The sequence below is a fragment of the Monodon monoceros genome, unplaced genomic scaffold (genome assembly GCF_005190385.1).
Source record: "Monodon monoceros isolate NGI ecotype Baffin Bay Population unplaced genomic scaffold, NGI_Narwhal_1 Super_Scaffold_1, whole genome shotgun sequence".
NCBI classification, from domain to species: domain Eukaryota; kingdom Metazoa; phylum Chordata; class Mammalia; order Artiodactyla; family Monodontidae; genus Monodon; species Monodon monoceros.
This window is the reverse complement of record NW_021703765.1, coordinates 77,376,569-77,400,301: the sequence shown is the minus strand read 5'-3', so window position 1 is coordinate 77,400,301 and position 23,733 is coordinate 77,376,569. Positions and strand designations below refer to the sequence as shown.

At 48.3% G+C, this 23,733-nt stretch overlaps 1 protein-coding gene across 1 annotated transcript in view; it reads left to right on the top strand.

Moving 5' to 3' along the window:
* CIT (citron rho-interacting serine/threonine kinase) overlaps nt 1-23,733 on the top strand; it is a 169,569-nt gene that overhangs the window by 140,915 nt on the left and 4,921 nt on the right. Inside the window, exons 28-46 of the mRNA XM_029222385.1 lie at nt 1,059-1,163; nt 6,577-6,717; nt 7,145-7,252; nt 8,947-9,064; nt 9,329-9,493; nt 12,620-12,757; nt 13,304-13,484; nt 14,108-14,199; nt 14,692-14,796; nt 15,010-15,179; nt 16,440-16,520; nt 16,617-16,752; nt 18,605-18,744; nt 19,107-19,199; nt 20,720-20,828; nt 20,918-21,046; nt 21,595-21,675; nt 23,293-23,371; nt 23,500-23,679. Of these exons, the coding sequence (XP_029078218.1) occupies nt 1,059-1,163; nt 6,577-6,717; nt 7,145-7,252; nt 8,947-9,064; nt 9,329-9,493; nt 12,620-12,757; nt 13,304-13,484; nt 14,108-14,199; nt 14,692-14,796; nt 15,010-15,179; nt 16,440-16,520; nt 16,617-16,752; nt 18,605-18,744; nt 19,107-19,199; nt 20,720-20,828; nt 20,918-21,046; nt 21,595-21,675; nt 23,293-23,371; nt 23,500-23,679 (2,351 nt within the window). The remainder of the gene's footprint in view (nt 1-1,058; nt 1,164-6,576; nt 6,718-7,144; nt 7,253-8,946; nt 9,065-9,328; nt 9,494-12,619; nt 12,758-13,303; nt 13,485-14,107; nt 14,200-14,691; nt 14,797-15,009; nt 15,180-16,439; nt 16,521-16,616; nt 16,753-18,604; nt 18,745-19,106; nt 19,200-20,719; nt 20,829-20,917; nt 21,047-21,594; nt 21,676-23,292; nt 23,372-23,499; nt 23,680-23,733) is intronic.

Genomic DNA, 23,733 nt, shown 5'->3' with positions numbered 1-23,733 from the left:
CGCTGCGGAGCACAGGCTCCGGACGCGCAGGCTCAGTGGCCATGGCTCACGGGCCCAGCCGCTCCGCGGCATGTGGGATCTTCCCGGACTGGGGCACGAACCCGTGTCCCCTGCATCGGCAGGCGGACTCTCAACCACTGCGCCACCAGGGAAGCCCGAGGCACCTATTTTAATGATTCCACTTGTGTTGAAAATTTGAGTTTCTTCCATTTTTTTTTTGTTTTTGCCATCATAAATAACACTGTGATGAACATAAATCTTTATGGACATCCGTGATTATTTTCTTACCAGAATTTCATAGAAATAATATGATCAGATTCAAGGCTAGAGCTTGTTACTCAGGAACCCTCCTGGTATTGGCTTACTATTTTTTTTAACCATAAGGAAAGTAAATATATTATTTGACCATGAGGAAAGTAAATATATTATTTAGAGATAAATGAACCCTTTTGTGTTTAGCTTGAAGGATATTTTTTTTTACCTGACTGTTCTTAAAGTATTCTATAGCAAAGTCCTACCCATCCTTTAAGACTCTAGACATTCTGACCCCATCTTCTCTTGACAACTAGTCTTTCAGGATGAATTTCTCTTCTCCGTACCTCTTATCAAAATCTTCACCTGACAAAGCAGTCACTATTTGTATACGTGTCTAGTTATGGCTCCACCCTCTGCCTTTGTGACCTGATGTAAGATCCTTGAGAGAGCTTGTCTGTCCTTTCATCCAAAGCTCCTGATATTATCCTATGCGAGTAGTAAGCATTCAGAATGTGATTATTTAATTCAGCCAAAACATGTCAGATAAATAAATTCTTGAGAAGTCATCCTCCTACATATGACCCATCCCTTAGAAATAATATTCTCTCCTCATAGAATAACGCACATAAGGCTTATCTATGACATGGACATTTGTGATATACTTTTAAAAAACCAGTATTTATGTTCTGACCTTTAGAACTTGATTATTCTTTACCTGAGAAGGTTTGTGGATATTTGCAGAAGTTGTTAGCGCCTGACTTTACTAAATGTGGTGTCACGGCCAATTTTTTCCAAATGTCCAGCTCAATGACCTGGAGAAGAAACACGCCATGCTTGAAATGAATGCCCGAAGTTTACAACAGAAGCTGGAGACGGAACGAGAGCTCAAACAAAGGCTTCTGGAAGAGGTGAGTGTAAAACGCCGGGCAAATAGAGCCGGGTGGACTCTCAAGTGAATATCTGTTGTCTTCAGGTGGGCAGATCCAAATTAAGGCGTTCAGATTTCAAAGTGGAATTTTCAAGGAAGAGTAAGGTGGTCATCGGGTACTTCCTTTTTTTTTTTCTTTCTTTTTTTAAAAAATTTTATTTCATTATATCTTTATTTTATTATTTATTTATTTATTCATTCATTTATGGCTGCGTTGGGTCTTCGTTGCTGCGCGCGGGCTTTCTCTAGTTGCGGCGAGTGGGGGCTACTCTTCGTTGTGGTGTGCAGGCTTCTCATTGCGGTGGCTTCTCTTGTAGCGGAGCATGGGCTCTAGGTGTGCTGGCTTCAGTAGTTGTGGCTCGTGGGCTCTAGAGCACAGGCTCAGTAGTTGTGGTGCGTGGGCTTAGTTGCTCCGCGGCATGTGGAGTCTTGCCAGACCAGGGCTGGAACCCGTGTCCCCTGCCTTGGCAGGCAGATTCTTAACCACTGCGCCACCAGGGAAGTCCCAGATACTTTCTTAAAGGTGTTTAACACGTTAAAAGAATGTGTCACGAAGGCCGGGGTCCTCTTTGTCATTGTGTCCTCCCAAATGGTGCTTAATGGCGTGTCTAGTACACAGCGAGTCTGTGCCAAGTGGAAGTTTATTAAATATGCAGGCACATGGATATTGAGTTAAATTCTTCTTTAGAGTTTATGTCCAAAGTACATGACGTTTGCAGGCTGATAGGACAACCATGTAATTAGCTTTGTGCACGGGGCAGAGACCTGATCAGATTACACTGAGTGCCAAATCTCATGAAGGCTTTTGAACACCCAGTTAATTCAGTTTAAAAAAATGATGCCCTGCTTTTGAGACACAAAACGAAAAGCTCAAATTGGTCTCCTAAACCAATCCATTCCTTATATTATTTCCTGTACCTTTCTTTTAACAGAATTCTGAAAATCTCTGTTTAAACTGATGACAACTTCCCACTCCCAGCCAAAGCCCTGGTTTGGTTGAATCACTGATAATTTGGCTTTGTTCATTAGAATTGACCTATCAGGACAAATGCACTTTATAAAGATATTTCACGAGAAGTTGGACTCCAAGAGTGTTCTGTTTAAGCCATAGTGAGCCTGACGGTTGAATTAGCTAGATTATCTATTCTGGTGAATTGAGGTTTTATTGTGTGCTACCTGTAGCCCCTGAGGGGCTCTGCTGGTAGAAATATTATGACTATACTATTAAGTTCGAAAAGTGTGGTGAAAATTTTGCAGGTGAATGTAAAATGTTTTATAGAATGAGGCTTTAAAAAATATGGGTGGGAGTTTTGGAAAGTTCTGGAGATGGATGACAGTGATGTACAACCATGTGAATGTACTTACTGCCACAGAACTGTGCAATTAAAAATGATTAAAGTGGTAAATTTTATGTATATTTTACCACAACAAAAAGTTTTTAAATAAAATCAGTTACACACACACACACACACATACACACACGTGGGTGGGAAATTCACCAAAGGTGACACTAAGAACATTATAATAGAAATTGACAAATCACCCCGGTGGTCAGATAGAGAATGATGGTCTTTTATCTGGAATGAATAGGCAACACCCCCACTTGAGGCACCTGTTGGAAACAGGAGGAACAGAAATAATCAGTGTTCTCGCCTGTCCTCGTTTCCTTTCAAGGAAGGAGGCCCCAACAGCTCAGTGCTTTGGTCCGAGGTTACATGGTGAGTCAATGGCAGGGCTAGGAAGAGCAGGCTGGAATCCTGATTCAGTTCCCTTGTTCTCACTTCTAAAACTACCTGGGAACGTTTCCAGTTCTCCATTCTGCACCTCACAGAGGGCTTTTTGAGCAGATGTCTGTCTGGCTGCCATTGAATGGGAGGCAGATCTCACTGACAGCCGAAACCATTAGGGAACTAAGAACAATCTTTATTGTCCGGAACGCAGCTGGCATGCTGGCTTGTGGTGGGCCCTCTGTAAGCAGGAGACCGGGGGCTCAGCCTGGCTCTCCCCTCCATCAGGTGCAGGTTCCTGTAAATGGGGTCAGAATCAGTGCCTCAGAGTTGGAAAGAATTTTTGTGTGTCATTTAGTGCAAATTCCCAGCACTTGCACCGCTGTTCCCTTTATTATTCCTGTCCTGGGCACTAACGGATCTTTCTCCCAGATCTTTTCTCTCGGGCCAGAAATGGCCTCAGAAGCTTTTCTGACACTGCCCTTTACAGGCACGATTAGTCTCTTGGACGTGATGCCAGAGCTCAGAGTCCACTTGCTAATCCTGTCGAGTTAATCCCCCTCCAAGGTAGAGAGTCCCTTCCCCAACCCTCCTCATAGGTGGGCCTCGGTGAACCTTGGCCTCAGTATCAAAATTTAGAGTGACTTTAGACATCCCAGCTCATTTTTCTGGCACCTGTAACTCTTGAAAAGTCCTTTCTTATTGTAAACTAAAGCCTGTAACTTCCAACCATTGGTTCTACTACATCGAAACATTTGAAAACAGGGTGTAGTCTCATATTTCCAACCAAAGTAGGAGGTTAATACTGATTAATGATCAAATCACTTGACCAGTAATCAAAATAACTAATGTTTAATTAGCACGTACTATGTGCCAGGTGCCTTTCTGAGTACTTTCCATGAATTAACTCCTATAGTCCTTGTGACACTTCTGTGAGAGAACTACTACTTTTTATTTTATCATCTCTGTGACAGCTGATTCGATATCTCTGTAGCTTTCCCACTCCATATTCCCTTCTCTTTTCTAAATGGAACACTTGAAATCCTTCCATGTTTGGGATGTTCTTTTCTGATAGATTTATCTTTCCGAAGAGAGTTTCTAGAAGGCCCTGTGGTTTGAACAGCACAGAATAGTGGGTTATCTCCACTTCCATTCTGGGCTCTGAATATCTCTGCCAGTGACGCAAGCTCTTTGTGTGGCTTTAGCACACTGCTGACACCCATCGATCTGTTAAATCACCACCAGCCCTTCTACAAGTTTTTTTTTTTTTTTAAACATCTTTCTTTATTCAGTTGATGTTTTAAAAAAATACCATCCTATTAAACCTTCTCTTGTTGGTTTTGACCCATCTTCCCAGCCACCAGAGTTGTTTCATGCCCTGGTTCTGTCATCTAGTTCCTTTGTGCTTCCTCCCAGTTTCCTGTCACCCTCGTAAAATTGGGGGACAGATCTAAGCACGTGGCTAGAGCCCTCTTTTCATTCTAACACTACTGGGAACAGCCTCCATTTACCTCTCTCTGGGAAGCAGGTTAATGGTTTTGTAAAACATTTCATTGAGCACAGATGTCACTCTTGTTTTCTATTGTAGTAAATAAGTAGCCTATTTCCTGGAAAGCTAATGGACAGTTGATGTGTTGATTCTAGAGAAATATTTTGGGCCTGGCTGTCACCAAACAGATTCTTGTCCCTAGCAGTTGTTTCTCTGCTTCCTGCCTAGTAATTAGTGTTGTCCTAAAATAGTGGAGAGAAACTAAAGTGGATAATTTGCAAGAAGTAATCATTTGTGCTACAGGGGACAGATAGCTCCCTGGAGGAGGTTATCTTAGCTGTTTTCTCTCTTTCTTTCCCTGTATTTTAGGGGGTTCTGTGGTTTGATTCAGAAATTCCAGGTCACGCACACAGGGCAGGTGATCATAAGTTAGTATCCTGCTTTATGGAGGACTGATGGGGAGAGGCTGTCGGAGTAGGTTCGGGCAGGAAAGGAAGATGGAAAGGTGAGGGGGGCGCACCTGAATGGGATGGAGGGAAGAAAGACAGACGAAGGAGGCAGTGCTAAGATTCATCGAGCATGTGCTGTATGCTGGGCACTGTGCTTGGTGTGTCAGCCAGTGAAGGGAGTTATTACCCCCACTTACAGATGAAGAGACTGAGGGTCTGAGAGGCAGTGAGCTGCCCCTGGTCACAGGACTAATAAGAGTTAAAGTCAGGATTTGAACCAGGGTCTGGAACGTTCTAAAGCCCAGGTTCTTTTCCATGACACCATGATGCCTCAGGGAATCAGCTGCCTCTCAAGAGGAAGGGCAGGTGAGGAGTAGAAATGGAAAGACAAGCATCGGTGGAGGGAAGAGAAATAAGGTAGCGAGGTTTCAGCAGATTCCGAGGTCATCAGTAGCCTTTGGCCGGCTGGGGCGTGGGCCACCGAGGTTTGCCCTCGCCTGCTGGGAAACTCCCGTGCTGATGGTTATAGCTCTTTACCAGCCCTTTGTCCTTAAGGCCGCAGAGGCTCTAGGCCACCAGGGAAGGGATTATTTGGGCCACTGGTGGTGTGGTTAGATTGGACCCAAGGAGTTGGGTGAAATCAAGCAGCATCTTGTCAGGATAGCTGCTCTTTCCTGCTTTTTAGAAACAGAAGCATTTTAGGAAAGAGAGTCATAAACCCAGTATCTTTATAGCCTGCTCTGTTTTCTGGTTGACTTCCATTGTAAAAAAAAATTGGAGAGAGATTTCCAGCACAAAGCGATTTCCAGTGTCCTAAATAGAATTTTGTTTTCCTTGGGTTTTACCGACACTTGTACTGAACCTGGGATCTTCCTTCCTCCCCACATGGTAGAAATATCTCCTGCGACTGTGGCTATTGGTGTGCTTGTTGGTCCCACACCCTGACGAGGTGCTGTTTGAGTTAGAGGTGCTATGACCCTTTGCCTTTTTTTTTAATCAATTTATTTATTTATTTGTTTTTATTTTTGGCTGCGTTGGGTCTTCATTGCTGTGCGTGGGCTTTCTCTAGTTGTGGCGGGCGGGGGCTACTGTGTTGCCATGCGCGGCCTTCTCATTGTGGTGGCTTCTCTTGTTGCGGAGCACGGGCTCTAGGCACATGGGCTCAGTAGTTGTGGCGCACGGCCTTTGTTGCTCCGCGGCATGTGGGATGTTCCCAGACCAGGGATCGAACCCATGTCCCCTGCATTGGCCGGCGGATTCTTATCCACCGTGCCACCAGGGAAGCCCTGACTCTCCTTTGTATATTCCACACGGAGAATCACAAAGTGAGTTCTCTTAACAGCAATTGAGATCTTAAAGAAAAAAAAATAAGGACAAATCAGAACGTGGCTGTCATGGCATTAAGTCATACTGCCTTAGATGTCAACTCAGATGGCCCGTACTATGAAGTACCAAAATACCCTTAACTGCAACTCTGATTGGGAAGGCAGACCCACCAGTCTGGACTTCCTGTTGCGGTGGGCACCTTGTGAGTGGCTGGCCATCAGAGAGTTCTGTGCAAGCTCTTTTTAACGGCACGTGCATCATTTTGGAATAGCAGACAGTTGGTCATTCCGGAATGAGCCGAGCTTTTGGTGCCATGTCTGAAATTAGTTTGTAATAGGGACAGTGAGGGAGCACGTTGCTTTGTGTGTGGTATGAAGCCTCTCCTGCCTCTCTTCCCACCAGCAAGCCAAGTTACAGCAGCAGATGGACATGCAAAAGAGTCATATTTTCCGTCTGACTCAAGGGCTACAAGAAGCTCTAGATCGGGCTGATCTGCTGAAGACAGAAAGGAGTGATCTGGAATATCAGCTAGAGAACATTCAGGTGAGAACTGGCAAAGGGAACTTAAAGTGTCTGCAGGAGCAAAGCATGATGGCCAAAAGCCATCTGTCTGGTCAAATGGGCAGTATCTTCATGTTGTGTGTTTTTCCCAGTATTTTATTATGAAAATTTTCTAACGTTCAGAGAAGCTGGGAAATTTCTATCATGACCACCCTCTAGATTCTCCTACTTGCCATTTGCTATTTTTTGCTTTTTCACATTTCTGTGCGTACTTCAGTCCATCTTTTTGGGGGGGATGGTGGGCAGTAAGATCAGAACTAAGTAAATAAAGATTGGCCCAGTGCGGCTTGGGTTGAATTTTTCGTATGTTAATATTGTAACAACTTTATTTTTTATTTTCTTAAAGTACCGAGTTTAAAAGTATACTTCTTTCGGTGTCTGAGGTGCTTTTCGTTTTCACAAATTTTAGGTTCTCTATTCTCATGAAAAGGTGAAAATGGAAGGCACTATTTCTCAACAAACCAAACTCATCGATTTTCTGCAAGCCAAAATGGACCAACCTGCTAAAAAGAAAAAGGTGGGTCAGAGGGTTTGAAAAGCGGGGAGCTGACAGTTTTGCTCAATCGTGGTGATTCTGTAAAGACCACTGGGATAGACAATCCTAGGAACATCAGAGAAAACAAAATGCATCTTGTTTTGTTTGGGGTTGAAAAAGAGGCTTTGGGATCATCAGAATAGCTCTTCAAGAGAAGCTATCACTCTCGAGTCTGTAATACGCCATTTTGTGTTCATGGCCTTTAAAGTTGTCATGCCTTCCTCTGTGAAGGCAGTGATAGTTTCTTCCCAGGCAGCTGGGGTGGGGAAGGTAGCAGAGAGGAAGGTTTATACTCAGGTCAGCGTCCTGGACTCCAGAGGGGTTCCCTGCTCACATGTACAGGACTCTGGAGAGATTACAGGTCACTTGTATGGGACTCTAGACAGAGAGGGGTTCTTAGGTCATGGGGATAGGATTCCAGAGGTTTTAATATGTCCTCTGTATGGGGCCGTAGAAGGATTCTCAGGTCACGTGTACGGGACTCCAGAAAAACCAGCCAGCATCTGCTCAGTCCTTCTGATTGGCTCAAGAAGAGGCTGGGACCCAGAGAGCTGACGTGGCCTGCCCAAAGTGTCTGACTGGATAGCTGTCCCTTCCACGGGGTGCGGCTCCATCTCTTTAAAATTGTAATGTATAAATTGAAAACAATGACCAAAAGAAACAGATGGACAGGGTGATATATAGGCACACATGGGAAGATTTTTAATAAGCCCAAAGCATGCTTCCCTGAACCACTGAAGGTTTGGTCATGCGTTCTCAGTTCCAGAAGGTCTCTAAGGAGCTTGAAGCTCCTTCCCAAGGCACCCAGATGCCAGAGTAGCACTGGCGGTGGAACAGGGAAGGCCTCCGATGACAGGATACCGGGGAGTGGGCTGAAGGAGGCGGCCGCTCTCTTGGTCCCTTTGTTCTCTTTACGGGAAGGCACCAGAGCAGCAGCGGTGGCTGTGGAGGAGGGTTTCCGTGTGCGCTGTGTGGCCGTGCCTGTTGGTGCTGATGACGGAACCTACTTCACTTCATCAGTGGACTGTTATCTGAGTTTGTCACTTGATGTAGTCAGGGTGCTTCCGTGTATTTTTTTTGTTAGTTTTCACTCCCATTACCCTACGTTATACTTTTCTTTCTCATGTACAATACATGTTCCATTTGCATGTTTTTTGCATAAGCCCCTTGTGGTGACATTGTTTTAGTATTCCATTTTTTAATTTTTTTTGCTTCCTTTAAAAAAAAAAAATACTCATCTCTGTGTCTTGTAACTAAGCATCATGAGACAAATTCAAGGCGAGAGTGATTTCTGAACCGTGTCTCCTTTCCATCCTCCACTTCCACTTTTTGAGGGTAAAGGCTCAGGAAATGGCTCTCCTTCTTGGGAATGCTAAAGGAAGAGGTGGTGGCAATTCAAGCATCTCTGACCCTCTCGGTGAAAACTTCCACGCCCCTATTTTTTTTCCAGCCGGCTGGGAGGGGCTGTGGCTCGGTCCCCCCTCCCCCTTCACATGCCATTTTTACTAAACCCGCTTGCAGTGAGTATGTGCCCGGCTCCCGTGGTCCGCTCCTCCCGAGGCAGAGTTCCTTTCACTAGTTCCCAGTGCCAATTTCCAGGAGTTAGGAGATATCTCTGTTTCCATTGCTAGGGTTTATTTAGTCGACGGAAAGAGGACCCTGCTTTGCCCACACAGGTTCCTCTGCAGTACAATGAGCTGAAGGTGGCTCTGGAGAAGGAGAAAGCTCGCTGCGCGGAGCTCGAGGAAGCCCTGCAGAAGACCCGCATCGAGCTCCGCTCCGCCCGGGAGGAAGGTACGGGTGCCCTGGAAGCCAAGTGCGGTGGACGAGGCAGAGGACCGATCTCAAGGAGATTGGCCGAGACTAGTTCAGCCTCGTGGTGACAGCCCAGACATCCCACGTCTGTACGATTCACGGCATCCTCGGCATTGCCGATCGGGCACCCTGTGTGTCCTTTTGGTCTCGGGCCTTTGATAGCCAGCCCCCGGGGCGGTCCACTCGGTTGGGGCCTCTCGGGGACCCTGCTAACCGAAAGGCGTTGGACCCGTCTCTCCCCAGCAGCCCACCGGAAAGCCGCAGACCACCCGCACCCGTCCACGCCGGCCACCGCCAGGCAGCAGATCGCCATGTCCGCCATCGTGCGGTCGCCCGAGCACCAGCCCAGCGCCCTGAGCCTGCTCGCCCCGCCGTCCAGCCGCAGGAAGGAGTCTTCGACTCCAGAGGGTATGTCCTCAAAAGGGGCCACTGGACATGCATCGACATTTTTTTAAATGGACTGAGAAATGCAGACCTAAGGTGAAAATGACAAGTAATAACACTAAAGGATAAAGAGTAAGAAGTCAGCCTTCTCCCCACCCCGGTTCCCTTACCCAGAGTCAACCATTGTGTTCTTCTAGCCATCGTTCATGCACATAACTGCATGTCTGTATTATGCAGGTGTCTTATATAATCATCTTTAAGAGGCAGGAGAAAATAACATATTTTTCTCAGTCCTTTTGTCTTTCATAAATATCATAGCCCACTGTCTCCAACCCCCGGGCTGTGGACCGGTACCGGTCCGTGGCCTGTTAGGAACCGGGCGCACAGCAGGAGGTGAGCAGCGGGCGAGCGAGCGAAGCGTCATCCCCGCTTCCCATTGCTCGCGTTACCACCCGAACCATCCCCTACCCCCCGCCCCCCCAGCACCGGTCCCTGGAAAAATCGTCTTCAACGAAACCGGTCCCTGGTGCCAAAAAGGTTGGGGGCCGCTGCTATACACTGCAGAACATCTTTCTTCTTTTAGTTAAAATGCTATCTTAGCCAGTTTCGTTTTAACACATGGATCGACCCCGTCCTTCTAGAGGGCTGTGTGGTCTTCCACAGTGGGAGGTATATGATTCACCTATTAATCCAGACCCCTGTTGATGGGCATTTAGGTTACTTCCAGTTCCTTGTTTCCATACGTATCCTGCAGTGAATACCCTGCAGCTCTGTGGGTGCTATGACTGTAGGATAAGTCCTTGGGAAATGAATCAGGTTAAAGGTTATGTTTATTTTGAAAGTTGGTAATTTGTGCCAATTTATACCAGTGGTGTGAGGAGTTTTACTTTGTGGGCTTAAAAGTACTCTGTTCACCTAGAGACGGAAAGGACTTAAAAAAAAAAAAAAAGCCAAGGAAGGTGGTTTGGAAAGTCATACAGAGAGTGGAGTAGAGCTATGGTTTAATATCACAGTATCACCAGCTACGCACTTTATCTTATTTACTTATTTTTGGCCCTGCTGTGCGGTATGAGGGATCTTAGTTCCCCTACCAGGGATTGAACCCTTGCCCCCTGCAGTGGAAGCGTGGAGTCTTAACCACTGGACCGCCAGGGAAGTCCCACTATCAACCCACTTAAGCTGCCAATCTCGATGGGATTTTGTTGTCGTTGTTTTCTTCAGCGATGATGTCATCTCATTTCCTATGTTTACATAACACTTTGAATCAAAGAGCTTCACTCTTACAGTCATCAAAGTGGAGCTGGTAACACAGAGGAAAATCATTTCTGGCCCCCGTGGCCTTCGATGAGGCTGCATAGAGCAGCTCCCTGAGTAGTTTGCAGTACTCGAAGCATCTCCTTTGTGTGCGTGGCTTGTTCACAGTGTCAAAGTGCATTTATGTTATTTATTCCTCGTGACTTTCTGATAAAGGAACAGGAATAGCATTATATGGAGAAATCAATTTGGATTCAGAAATATGGATCCTGAATTTTTCTATTTAAAGCTGCCTTTAGCTAGTTAGGTCACTATTGAGAAGGGGGCCTTCTAAATGGAAAAAAGTCAGTCTTGTTAATTTTAACTGACTGGACTATAAATGTAAGAATCAGTTGTTTGAGGCTTAAAAGTTGGGTTTTTTAAAAAAGGAGGTTATTCATGAAAGAACTGGGCATGAAGTGAGAATTCTTCAGTTTATGTATTGAATAATCAGAAATTCTGTAATTCAGAATAGTGATCTTTAAACGATTCTGAAAAGCTCTAGATCTGTGACCTCATGTGGAAAACAAACCGTTTATGACTAAAATATTTATAAACAACTGACTTAGAAGCATATGTTTCTCTATGCTCACAAATACCTATGCCATTGTATTAAGAACCTGCTGCCAGTGATGTTCTTAAATAAAACCTAATTCCTAGTAACCAGATAATGGTGATTTTAATTTGGTTCATATAAATCTAGACACATCTGTTAGTGTTAAAGTAATTTTACAATCCGTCACTAACGTGCTCTAATGTTTTTTAACAGCTTTATTGAGATATAATTCACGTACTATACAATTTGTTTGTTTGAAATGTATAATTCATTGTTTTTTAGTAAGTTCACAAGGCTGTGCAACCATCACATTCTAATTTTTAAACATTTTTGGTCCAACCCCCCCCCCCCCAAAAAAAAAACCCAAAAAACAAAACAACCCTATACCCATTGGCAGTTGCTTCCCATTTCCCCCTTCATGGAGCCTCTGACAACCACCAGTCTGCTTTCTGTCTCCGTGGATTTGCTATCCTGGACGTTTCCTATAAATGAATCATACCACGTATGACTTTTTGTGTCTAGCTTCTTTCATAGAGCATAATGTTTTTGAGATTTGTTCATCTTGTATTTATCAGTACTTCATTTTTTTAATTGCTGAATAATATTCTATTGTGTGGTTATCACATCTTGTTTCTGTATTAATCCATCAATGGACATTTAGGTTGTTTCCATTTTTTGGCTATCATAAATAATGCTGCTGTGAACATCTGTGCACAAATTTTGTGGCTACATAATGTTTTCAGTTCTCTTGGGTGTGTAGACCTAGGAGTGGAATTGCTGGGTCATCTGGTAACTCTGTGTTTAACTTTATGGGGAACGACCAAACTGGATTCCAAAATGGCTGCACCATTTGCTTTCCCACCGGCAGCGTATGAGGACCTTCATTTCTCCACATCTTTACCAACATGCATTTTCCATATTTTTGAGTCTGGATAACCCAGCGAGCGTCAGCTAGTATCTCACTGTGGTGTTTATTTGCATTTCCCTAATGATGAATGACGTTGAGCATGTTTTCCTGTGCTTCTCGGCCATTTATTTATCTTCTTTGGAGAGATGTCTTTTCAGATCTTTTGCCCGTTTTTTAATTGGGTTGTCTTTTTCCTCTTGCTTCATAAGAGTTCTTCCTATATTCTTGTTCTTTCTATATTCTGTTCTTCCTATAGTTCTTCCTATATTCTCTAAACTCCTTGTCAGAGGGATGATTTGCGAACACTTTTCCTGTTCTGTGGGGCGTCTTTTCACCTTCTTGGTGGTATAATTTGCAGCACTTTAATGATTTTTTTGAAAAAATTTTCCTCCAGAATTCAGCCGACGTCTTAAGGAGCGCATGCACCACAACATTCCTCACCGGTTCAATGTAGGACTGAACATGCGAGCCACGCAGTGCGCTGTGTGTCTGGATACCGTGCACTTCGGGCGCCAGGCATCCAAGTGTCTTGGTAAGAGCAGCTGCTGTGCGTGGGGGGAGGGTGCCTGTGCATCTCCACCTAAGATTCTGTCCGATGGGGGCTGGGATTTTTTTTCCTTTTTAAATTCCTCATCATGTAGTGCATTCATTTTCAAGCTTTTAGTCTTAGTGGGAGGACACTATTTTTCCCCTGTTCAAGAGGGAGTTTATACGTGTTGTCAGCTCATGTCTCCAATTCCCTGTGCAAAATGCCTTGGGCTTTGTGAACTTCCAGCCCCCTTTCCGTCAGGCTGGTCTCTCCCTGCCTTTAGGCTGTGTGCTGGCTCCAAGGGAAACATGCAGATGTGTCTTACACACCTGTCTGTGGCAGCCTGGGAGAAGCCAGGAAAACTGGGTCGATAGTGCCTGGCTGTCTCGTTTCCTCTTCTCCGTAGGGGCCTGGCTCCTGGGAAAGGTTAGGGATGCCCTGGATGGCGGGGCCAGATGGACGGGCCAGGCGGGGGGTTGGCTGGCAGAGGCAGGGAATGGTCCAGCATCAGCCGAGTGTGTGTTGAGGTTGTTCACTTCTTTTCCCTAGAATGTCAGGTCATGTGTCATCCCAAGTGCTCCACGTGCTTGCCGGCCACCTGTGGCCTGCCAGCCGAATATGCCACGCACTTCACTGAGGCCTTCTGCCGTGACAAAATGAACTCCCCGGGTCTCCAGACCAAGGAGCCCAGCAGCGGCTTGCACCTGGAAGGGTGGATGAAGGTGCCCAGGTATTGCTGCAAGGCCGTTCGGGCTGGGGTGGGGTCTGGTGAAGGGCGGCAGGATGTGCCGGCCCAGAACGGGCCGCTTTGGGGTAAGGATACTTCTGAGCTAAAGGCATTTGGAAAACAGCAGATGCAAGAGCGACACTCTGACCTCCCCTTTCTCTCCTGGAAAGTAGGAGATAAAACTCCCATGTAAAAGCTGCTCTTCCTGTACCAGGAGGAAAGAAGCATTCTCCTCCCCGGAGCAGGGGGGGCAAGGCCAGCTGAGAGAAGTCTGTGCACACAGCCCCTGTTACCTTTCCTCAGTTGCTGCTCTTTGTTCAACTTAGTATATAAGCACTTGGGCCCATCTGCTTTTGGGGCTTTATTTTCTTGTGGAGACTCCCATGTACACATAAAATAAAATGTGTATGCTTTTCTCCTGTTCATGTGTCTTGTATCAGTTGAATTCCGAGGCCAGCCTACGTCCCAGAAGGGCAGAAGGAAGCTTTTTTTTCCCCTGCCCCTGCACTTCATTCCCGATGTTTTCGAGGGAAGCATCTTCACCGGGATTCCCTCGCCTCCCCACCCCTTCCCCCTGCCTGACTCTTCTGAGTTCAAACAGTTCTTTCCCATCTCTGTTTTCCCAGGAATAACAAACGAGGACAGCAAGGCTGGGACAGGAAGTACATCGTCCTGGAGGGCTCGAAAGTCCTCATTTACGACAGTGAAGCCAGAGAAGGTAAATTAATAGCTCAGGGAATCTCATTGCACGCGGTTGGCCCAGGTGTCCTAGTCTTGGCGTGAAGGCTCTGTTTTCCGGACTGCGTTGCAAGCCTTCTACAAGTTTCCATTTTTGAAAATTAAAACCCAAATGACTGCGCTGAAGGTTATTGGTACGATACTCACGTCTATAGGTCTCCCCACTGAAGACCCTGCAGGGTGCTGCCCTGAAGATTCCACCTGCTAATACACCTTCCAAGAACTTCCGCCTCAGCCAACTAACCCATAAATCCGCATCATCATCCGAAATTTGACTGTGCCACTCATCTGACGCACTTTACTTTTGTTTTTATCTTCCCTCTCCGCCTTCTCCGCACATCTCTTCCCTCCTCTGTTCTCGTGCGCCTCTCTGTCCACCGCATACTCCGTCTCTCTCTCTTTTCCTCTTGTCTCCTCTTGTTCTTGTTCCTGTTCTTTTGTTTTTCTTTCTGCCCTTCCTCTTTGCACCAAGCTGGACAGAGGCCGGCGGAAGAATTTGAGCTGTGCCTTCCCGACGGGGACGTGTCTATTCATGGCGCCGTTGGTGCTTCTGAACTCGCAAACACAGCCAAAGCAGGTGGGGAGCAGCGGGGCCCCCGGAGGTGGGCTGGGCTGGGCTTGGCTGAGCTGGATCCGTCAGCAAGGGCAGGAGGGGCACGTGGCGGATCAGCCTGCGAAGGAGGCTCCCCGGCCCCGCCTTCTGCTAAGTAACTGGGACTCAGGTGTGGCTTGGCCATTGTTCCCAGCGGGGATGGGCGAACCCCACCCTGTGCTCTGTCGAATTTCCTAGATGTCCCCTACGTGCTGAAGATGGAATCTCACCCGCACACCACCTGCTGGCCCGGGAGAACCCTCTACTTGCTGGCTCCCAGCTTTCCCGACAAGCAGCGCTGGGTCACCGCCCTAGAGTCAGTTGTCGCAGGTGGGAGAGTGTCTAGGGAAAAGGCAGAAGCCGATGCTGTGAGTATGCACACGGGCGCCGGAGCTTGTCTCTGTAAAGCGGGCAGACTTGGTGGGAGTCCCGTCGGCTGCCGTGTTTCCCCTTGGCCTCCCTCTCTGAGGGGTGATGGCTTCAGACTGTCACGACCGGGATTCTGTGCCGACAGAGATCCAGGCTTGGAGGCGGCTTGGCCGGCATTGTGGGTCCCCCTCCAACCCCCAGAGCCTTCTAGAATGGGGGAGTCGACCCCCTTAGCCAGCTCTCAGGGCGCACTACATCTCGGTTCTGGCTGCACAGGGCAAATGTACTTACAAGAATCCTCTCTCTCGTTTACCCGGAAGTGTTTATGTGGTTTGAAGGCCTGCGTTACGAGCACGCTGGCCGTGAAGCGGCACGAAAGGCTGCCGACAGCCGTGTCTCCTTCAGGAAGGCTTTTCATAACCTGCTCAATTGCTTTTATGTGATTTGCTCTTCCGAAGGCAGGTCTGAAATCCTACTTCTCCTGAAGACGTTAGAGACGTGGGTGGGCCTTGATTGGCATCACTCCTCCTGGAACATTCCAGGATACAAACAGCACTCATCACTCACTGGTGTTTGCTCCACCAAAGACCCAACAGCTCTTTTCAAACACTTAGCTCCTAATAAACACTTTAAGTGTTAGCAATCGGAAAATCCTCAATCACGAGTCTCCTGCTCGTGGGGTGAACCTGTTTCAATGACCCATCTCCTTGTCCCACGTGTGAGCCTTTTACCGAATGCCTCATCCATGTGTGTACAATAGGGCCCTGACTGTACCTCCTACGAGCTTCTGCCCGCGTGGGTTCAGGTAAAGAGGCTCAGAAGTGGGTTGGCTTGCTGCTGACACTGGGCTTTGCCCTTGTGCCACCACCTGGAGGGGCAGGAGCGTCCATGTGGCTTACTAAGCCTTGGCAGGGACATCCTTCAGCTTCGGTTTGTTTCGTATCACAGACTCTCTCTCTGCGTCTCCTGCACTCATTTAGTTCTGCATCCGAACTGAGTTACACTCTGACACTAATTAACAGCCACCCCAGAGATACCGATAACATTCACGTCCTGCCTTTTGAGCTCAGATCAAAATACGGGGCAAGCCACGAGTAGATGTGTGCTTCTGAGCGTCTTCAGGAGGAACTTGCCCTTCTTCCTGGCATTAAACTTTTCTCCGTGCTTGCTTTTGTCTGTCTGGACGGTCCGGTCATGAACAGTTCAGCTCACCGTGGCCTCTTTTTTCTCTCTCTTTTTTTTCTTTCTCATGTGAAAAGAAATTGCTTGGAAACTCCCTGCTGAAACTGGAAGGCGATGACCGGCTCGACATGAACTGCACGCTGCCCTTCAGCGACCAGGTGACCATGTTTTTTTGGGCACCGTCGGCTGTGTCGGGGCTGGTTATGGGGACGTTACCCCCCTCACGCTCTGCCTGGGGACTTGCACCCCGGCAGGTGGTGCTGGTGGGCACCGAGGAAGGGCTGTACGCGCTGAATGTCTTGAAGAACTCCCTCACCCACGTCCCAGGGATCGGAGCGGTCTTCCAGATTTACATCATCAAGGACCTGGAGAAGCTCCTCATGATTGCAGGTGGGAGGCCAAGGACATGGCGCTTTGCCTTCACTTGTAAGGGAGATGATTCGCCATATGCTTGTCGAACGCAGAGACAGGCCCTCCTGGGGGCAGGCTGGAGCGGAAGCGGCTCTTCCCTCTGCGTCCTGTAGGTGCCCGCGCCCCCGGCGCTCTGCTCGCACGCGGCCCCTCTCTGAGCGCCTGCCCGCCCCGCTGCCCGCCTCCCATTTCTCCCTGCTCTCACACACCCTTCATCTGCGTGCACGACTCATTAGCAGTTTGCCACATTTCCCCCACCCTTCTCTCTTTCTCTCTCTCTCTCTCTCTCACACACACACACACACACATACACACACAAACACACTCTCTCTCTCTCTCTCTCTCTCTCTCTCTCTCTCCTCTCTCTCTCACTTATTTTGAACCACCTGAGAGTCAATGGCAGCTGTGACTGGATCCTTCAGCCAGTCACCTAAGAACAAGGAGCATTCTTTCACATACCCATGGCAGGAAGGTTCTTTTTCCCTCTCTTTATCGGTGGTACTATATATATGTGTGTGGTGTGTGTGTGTGTTTGTGTATTTTTTTTTTTTTTAAGGGGAAAACAATAATGCATTTGTTCCATGTTCAAAACATCCACAGTCAGGTCTCATTCAGGCCTGGCCGGCTGGATTCAGGGGCCAGATCCTGACGTAATATGGTCAGGAACTGGCTTTCTTTGGTCTCTCAGCTCTTTTCCGCTGCTGGCTTGTTTTGTTGGTTTCTTTTTTTTTTTTTTTTTTTTTTTTTTGCGGTGCGGTACGGTACATTCCAAGTCCCTGTCTCAAGGCCTTATTTTTTTGTTTTGTTTTTTGCGGTACGCGGGCCTCTCACTGTTGTGGCCTCTCCCGTTGCGGAGCACAGGCTCCGGACGCGCAGGCTCAGCGGCCATGGCTCACGGGCCCAGCCGCTCCGTGGCACGTGGGATCCTCCCAGACCGGGGCACAAAGCCGTGTCCCCTGCACCGGCAGGCGGACTCTCAACCACTGCGCCACCAGGGAAGCCCCTGGTTTCTTTTTTTCTTGCTTTCCTTCCTTTCCTTTCTTTCCTCCCTTCCTTCTTGACATTATTCTTGGGAGCAGTTTTAGGTTCACAGCAAAACTGAGCAGAAGGTAGGGAGAATTCCCCTATATCTCTGCCCCGCATGCACACGCGCAGGCCGCCCCCTCCATCAGCGTCCCCCACCAGAGTGCACCTACATGGACTCGTCATTATCACCCCAGGTCCACAGTTTACATTCAGGCTCACTCTTATACATTCTGCGGGTTTGGACAAATGGGTAACAATGTATCCGCCATTATAGCATCCTATAGAATAGTTTCACTTTTTAATTCGGGGAATTTAATCGTTGCTTCTCCCATTTTCTCATGTACTGCCCATAGCTGGCTTTTACCTGTGGCTCCAGTAATGTCCTTTATTTTTTTCCCGGCTTGTGATCCAGTCCAGGACCACGCACTGCACTCACACAGGTCTCCCTCGTCTCCTTGAACATGGAACCATCCTCAGCCTTTCTGTGGTCCCTCGTGACACCGTGACACATACTGGATTAGTCCGCGTTTACTGTTTTGTTGTCCCCTACCCATTTCTTGACTTTGGTGGGGAGCACGTTTGAATATTCACTTCACGTTCTCCAGTTTTGTGTCTGCAGAATTTTTTGTTTTCCTCCCAAAATCTTGACCAAGAGGCCAGATATTTTCCTTTTAGATCTAAAACTTGGACCTATACTGTGTTTATGGGAATTTGTGGAAAGCAGTGCCCCCGCATGGCCTCGTGTGGCTTTTACTCGGGGGAGGACGAGAACCGCCATTGTGGCTCTGCTGTCCCGTCCCCTCAGGAGAAGAGCGGGCCCTGTGTCTCGTGGACGTGAAGAAAGTGAAACAGTCCCTCGCACAGTCTCACCTTCCCGCCCAGCCGGACATCTCACCCAACATCTTCGAAGCCGTCAAGGGCTGCCACTTGTTTGCTGCTGGCAAGGTAAGCACCCCTGCGGGCCTCAGCCGGCAAGGGCTCTTGAAATTGTGGGCTGATTGATTTGACCTTGAAAATTGTGTGTCCTCAAACTGGGTTAAGTTTCTGTTGCTTTTCGACACAACTGGTGGTTGCACTGTTGGCATCTAGTGGGCAGGGCCTGGGGTTTCTCCTAAACATCCTACAGTGCCCAGAATGGCCCCTCACCACAGAGGGACCTGGTCCAAAGTGTCCATAGTGCCGAGCTTGAGAGACCCTGCTCTCAACTGATGTTCCTTTCCTAGTTGTGCCGCGGAGCCAGTGTACACACTGGTGACGCGCTTTTTCCTTCCTTCTCCGTCCCCCCTCCCCCCTCAACTGCTTTTCAGATTGAGAGCGGGCTCTGCATCTGTGCGGCCATGCCCAACAAAGTTGTCATTCTCCGCTACAACGAAAACCTCAGCAAGTACTGCATTCGGAAAGTAAGTCCCGGGCCTGGCCGGGCCTGCTCTCCCAGCGAGCAGGTGGGGAAGGTGCTGTCTCGGGGCGTAGTGTGTGCCTGGGCCCTTCGGCCTGGGTGACTTAGAGAGAGCGGGAGGGTGTCTTGCTCCCTGGAGAAAGCTCCAGAGCGGCCCATCCTTACACTTTTCCCTCTCGCTCTCCTCCCCTGCATGTGTGAGCTGCCTCTCTGGCCAGCCCAGTGAATTCAGCCTTTTGTGAAGGGAGAAAGGAAGGTGGCTGATGGAGGAGACACCTCTTTTGAACCAGTAGAAGAAAGAAAGATCTCTCTGAGGAGCTAGAAGCCCTGGTGGCACCTACCAGAATCCTTCTCAGATTGTAAAAGTTTCTATTAATGACCTTCAAAAAAACCAGTGCTGGCTGTGTTTTGATACACAGTGCGGGAGCTGGCTCTCCTCGAAGCACAGTGGGTTGTGATGTTGCCTGTGGTGTGGACAGCTATCCGTGAGATCACTGCACTTGCCTCGCTTCTGGAGAAGGCTGTCTCTTGTCCCTAGACTAGGCATGTTCCGCCCATCCTAAGCCTGATGTATTTCAGGTGCTTTCGTGATTAGTCTCAAAAGTAAAAGGAGGGATGAATATATAAGGGTTGTTACCTGTTAGAGAAACTGTTTCATCTGGGGCGGGCTCTTGTTTAGTTTGCATTTTTATTGAGCACCTATTAGTACCAGAGACTGAGCTGGCTGTTTCACACACTTTTCACAACAGTTGTGAGAAACGGGTGATCATCTCTAATTTTCAGGTAAGATGACTGAGGCTGGCCAAGATCCTAGGTTACAAAGTTGAGACCCAAACTGAAGTTTGACTTTCCCTAACGTTTCACTGTGTTATACTAGTTTCCTCATACTTAGTAGGTGATCAATAAATATTTAGTGGTGAGGATAATGCTGATTAGAGTTTGAACTGTTAACTTCAGGAAAATTCCCAGAAATCACTTCTTCTTTATAATTCCTGGCCATCATTTGGAATAAGCATGCCTAGGTTTTTGAAGCCATTAGGATTGACCTGAAAACAAGTGTAAGTAATTAGGAAGCAGATAATTCAGATAGATAACTATATCTCATCTATATATACCTATATATAGGTAATATAGGTTCAGAATAGAAACCTAGAAGCTTGGAAAAGGAAACTAAAACCACTCCCTCTAACCACCACTGTTGGTGTATTCCTCCAGGCTTTTTCTTCTGATCAGAATGTCGCAGTTTTAAAGCTCTCTTTTTGAATGCTACCTTTTCATTGAAATGGTGTTTCTGACCCTTTTTTGGGGTGCAACTTGACCTTCTTAGTCTCAGGTTGCATAGAACCCAGAGGCAGCAGAAGGATGGGGCGTCCTTGTGAGGGACGTGAAGAGACTGAATGTGCTTGGCGTGAAGACAGAAGGAAGAAGTCGCGCGGCAACGCCTGCACGGCTTGGTTAGATGCCCGAGGAGAGCAGGGGCCACCCCAAGTCTACGCTCACATCCTCCTTTCTGCCCCGTCTCAGGAGATCGAGACCTCGGAGCCCTGCAGCTGTGTCCACTTCACCAACTACAGCATCCTCATCGGAACCAATAAATTCTACGAGATTGACATGAAGCAGTACACGCTGGAGGGTAGGCCCGGGCGCGCCCCCGCCCACGCTCCGCTGCCACCTCAGGCTCCTTCTGGGTCCTGAGGCCCCGCCTCTTGCCTGCCTTTACAGAATTCCTGGATAAGAACGACCATTCCTTGGCGCCTGCCGTGTTTGCCTCCTCTTCCCACAGTTTCCCCGTGTCCATCATGCAGGTGAACGGCGCGGGGCAGCGGGAGGAGTTCCTGCTCTGCTTCCATGGTGAGTGCGGCAGCTGCCCGCTGCTGATGGGGGCGCTCACGGCACCACAGCCCCGGGGCAGGGTCCTCGGGGCCGGGCGTGGCCAGTGTGCCTGGGGCGGGGCCGGTCCTGCTGCGGGGAGTACCCGGTCCTGCACTGCCAGGGCCCCCGGGGTGCCCCCGCCCCACCCCCAGGCTCCAGCCAGGTCCGGCGCTGTCGGGTCTCTCCAAAAGCGGCCTGCTCTGTCCTTCTCTGCCCCTCACTCCCTTCTCTCCCTCTCCTCTCTCCCTTTCCTTCTTTTCCCTCCTCAGATCTCTGGGCCTGTTTCTCCCCCTTCCTCACTCCCTGACTCTTCCTCCTTCCGTCTCCCCCTTCTTTTCCCATCTCCCCCCTTTCACTCGAACCCTCTTTCTTTAATAAATCCCCGAGAGACGTGGCTCAGCAGAGCTCCTGAGGTTTTTCACAATCCAAGCCCGCTGGGCTGGATTCCTTACTCTTCCATCAAAGTGTGTGTCATTGATACCCCTGCCTCCGGCCGTGCTCATGCCCCGGGCTCTACCTCCTTGCAGAGTTTGGGGTGTTCGTGGATTCTTACGGAAGACGCAGCCGCACAGATGATCTCAAGTGGAGTCGCTTACCTTTGGCCTTCGGTAGGTGAGGCGAGGTGTGGGGCTCTTTTCTGCCAGTAGTTGGTGTCCCGGGAAAAAACCTCAGGTGGAATTCCTTTAGGCTTAAGCACTGTGCTTGGGGCCCCCTTAGGCGCCAGGCGCCACGTGGAGCATCACCCGCGTTAAGCATCTAGGGCAGAGACCCCGAGGCCTGACGCCGAACCACGTAAGGCAAACCCACCGGCCTCTCATGCCAGAAAGGGAGACCATTCCCTGTGAGTTCATTTAAATCATGTCAAAGACTGCACAGCATCCCATAGCACCGCTGAACACCTGTCAATTTAGCCAATTCTAATTAGGCCCATTCTTTTTGTAAGTCTGAACAATGCTGTGATGAAAAACTTACCCTAAAATTTGCACACTTGTTAAATATCCCCAGCTCAGAAATTCTAAAAGTGGAGCTACTGGGTCAAAGGGTGAACACACACACACACACACACACACACACACACACACAACATACATATGTGACTGTGTGAATGCTCTGAAATACCCTTCAAGGCTATTTCGTTTATCTGTTGCTTCATGACAAGTTCCAAAACCTAGTGACTTAAAACAACTACTTATCATTGCCTGAGCCTCTGTGGCCTGACTGGACAGTTTTGCTTCTTGTGGTGTCAGCAGGGGCACCGGGACACCTAGAAAGTCGGAAATGGCTTCACAAAGTGGCTGGCAATTGGAGCTGGCCGTCAGGTGGGAGCTTAGCAGGGGCCGGTGGCTGGAGGCCTCATTTCTCTCCACGTGGGCTTCTCCTAAGAGTGCAAAAGTGGGGGCCGGCAGGCCTTCTCACTTCCACCACATTCTGCTGGTTCAGCCTGATGCCAGGCAAGGAGAGGCCACAAGGGCCTGAGTACTAGGAGGCACGACTGATGCCGAAGTAACAGTTCACCGCAAGGAGTAATAGTGATAATCTTCTTTTTCCCTTTAAGACCAAAAACAGCTCTCATTATATCCTAGAGTTTGAGTGACACTGTGATATAGAAATATAGTACTAAGACCAGAAATATTTAATCTATGAACCTAGTCTTTTTTAATTAAATTTTTTAGAAAAATGTATTCAATTAAACAGTTTAAAAAGGTCTACAATGAAGTCTCACCCGTATCACTTGTCTCCCAAATCCTCCCTCCCCACTCCCCGAATGGAAAACATTTTTCTGAGTTTCTTATCCTTCCAGTGCTTTATGCAAATAACGGGCACATTAAAATATATTCTCATCCCCCTCCCTTTTTAAAAAGTCAGTGTGGTAGCACACTTTACACAGTATTCTGAACCCTGCTTTACAAACTAAGTAAAACTACACCTTGGGTTTTTTCCCCATCAGTGCATAGAGAGCTGCCTTACGCATTTTTACGCCTGTGCGGAATTCCAGGGATGCGCCATGATTTACGTAACTGATCCCGACCATGTAGCCTTAAGTCGGTTCCCATCTTCCACGCTAACAGCGTGGCAGGGGGCACACTTGAACATGTCTCATTATGCAGGCATGTGGGTGCACGTGTAGGGTAAATTGCTTCAGGGATGGCATGGCAGCCAGATTTTGATTTTCTGTCTCTTAACCCTCCCTTGCCCCACGCTCTTGCTCGGTGGTGGCCACGCAGCCTACAGAGAACCTTATCTGTTTGTGACCCACTTCAACTCACTCGAAGTAATTGAGATCCAGGCCCGCTCCTCTCTAGGGTAAGCACTGCCCCCCAGGCTTTGAAAAGCTCACGGTTGGGTGTGGGTGTCGGGCGGGGCCGTGCTCCCTCTCATCCCGCCTAGCAGTGGAGGTGGCGGGCCATGCAGACTCTCCTGGAACTCCACAGGACCCCTGCCCGAGCGTACTTGGAAATCCCGAACCCACGCTACCTGGGCCCTGCAATTTCCTCGGGAGCGATTTACCTGGCGTCCTCGTATCAGGATAAATTAAGGGTCATCTGCTGCAAAGGAAACCTCGTGAAGGAGACCGGCACTGACCAGCACCGAGGCCCGTCCACCTCCCGCAGGTAACGCCCCTCTCTTCCTCATCACAGGGGGCAAAGTGCTTTCCTGCAAAGCAG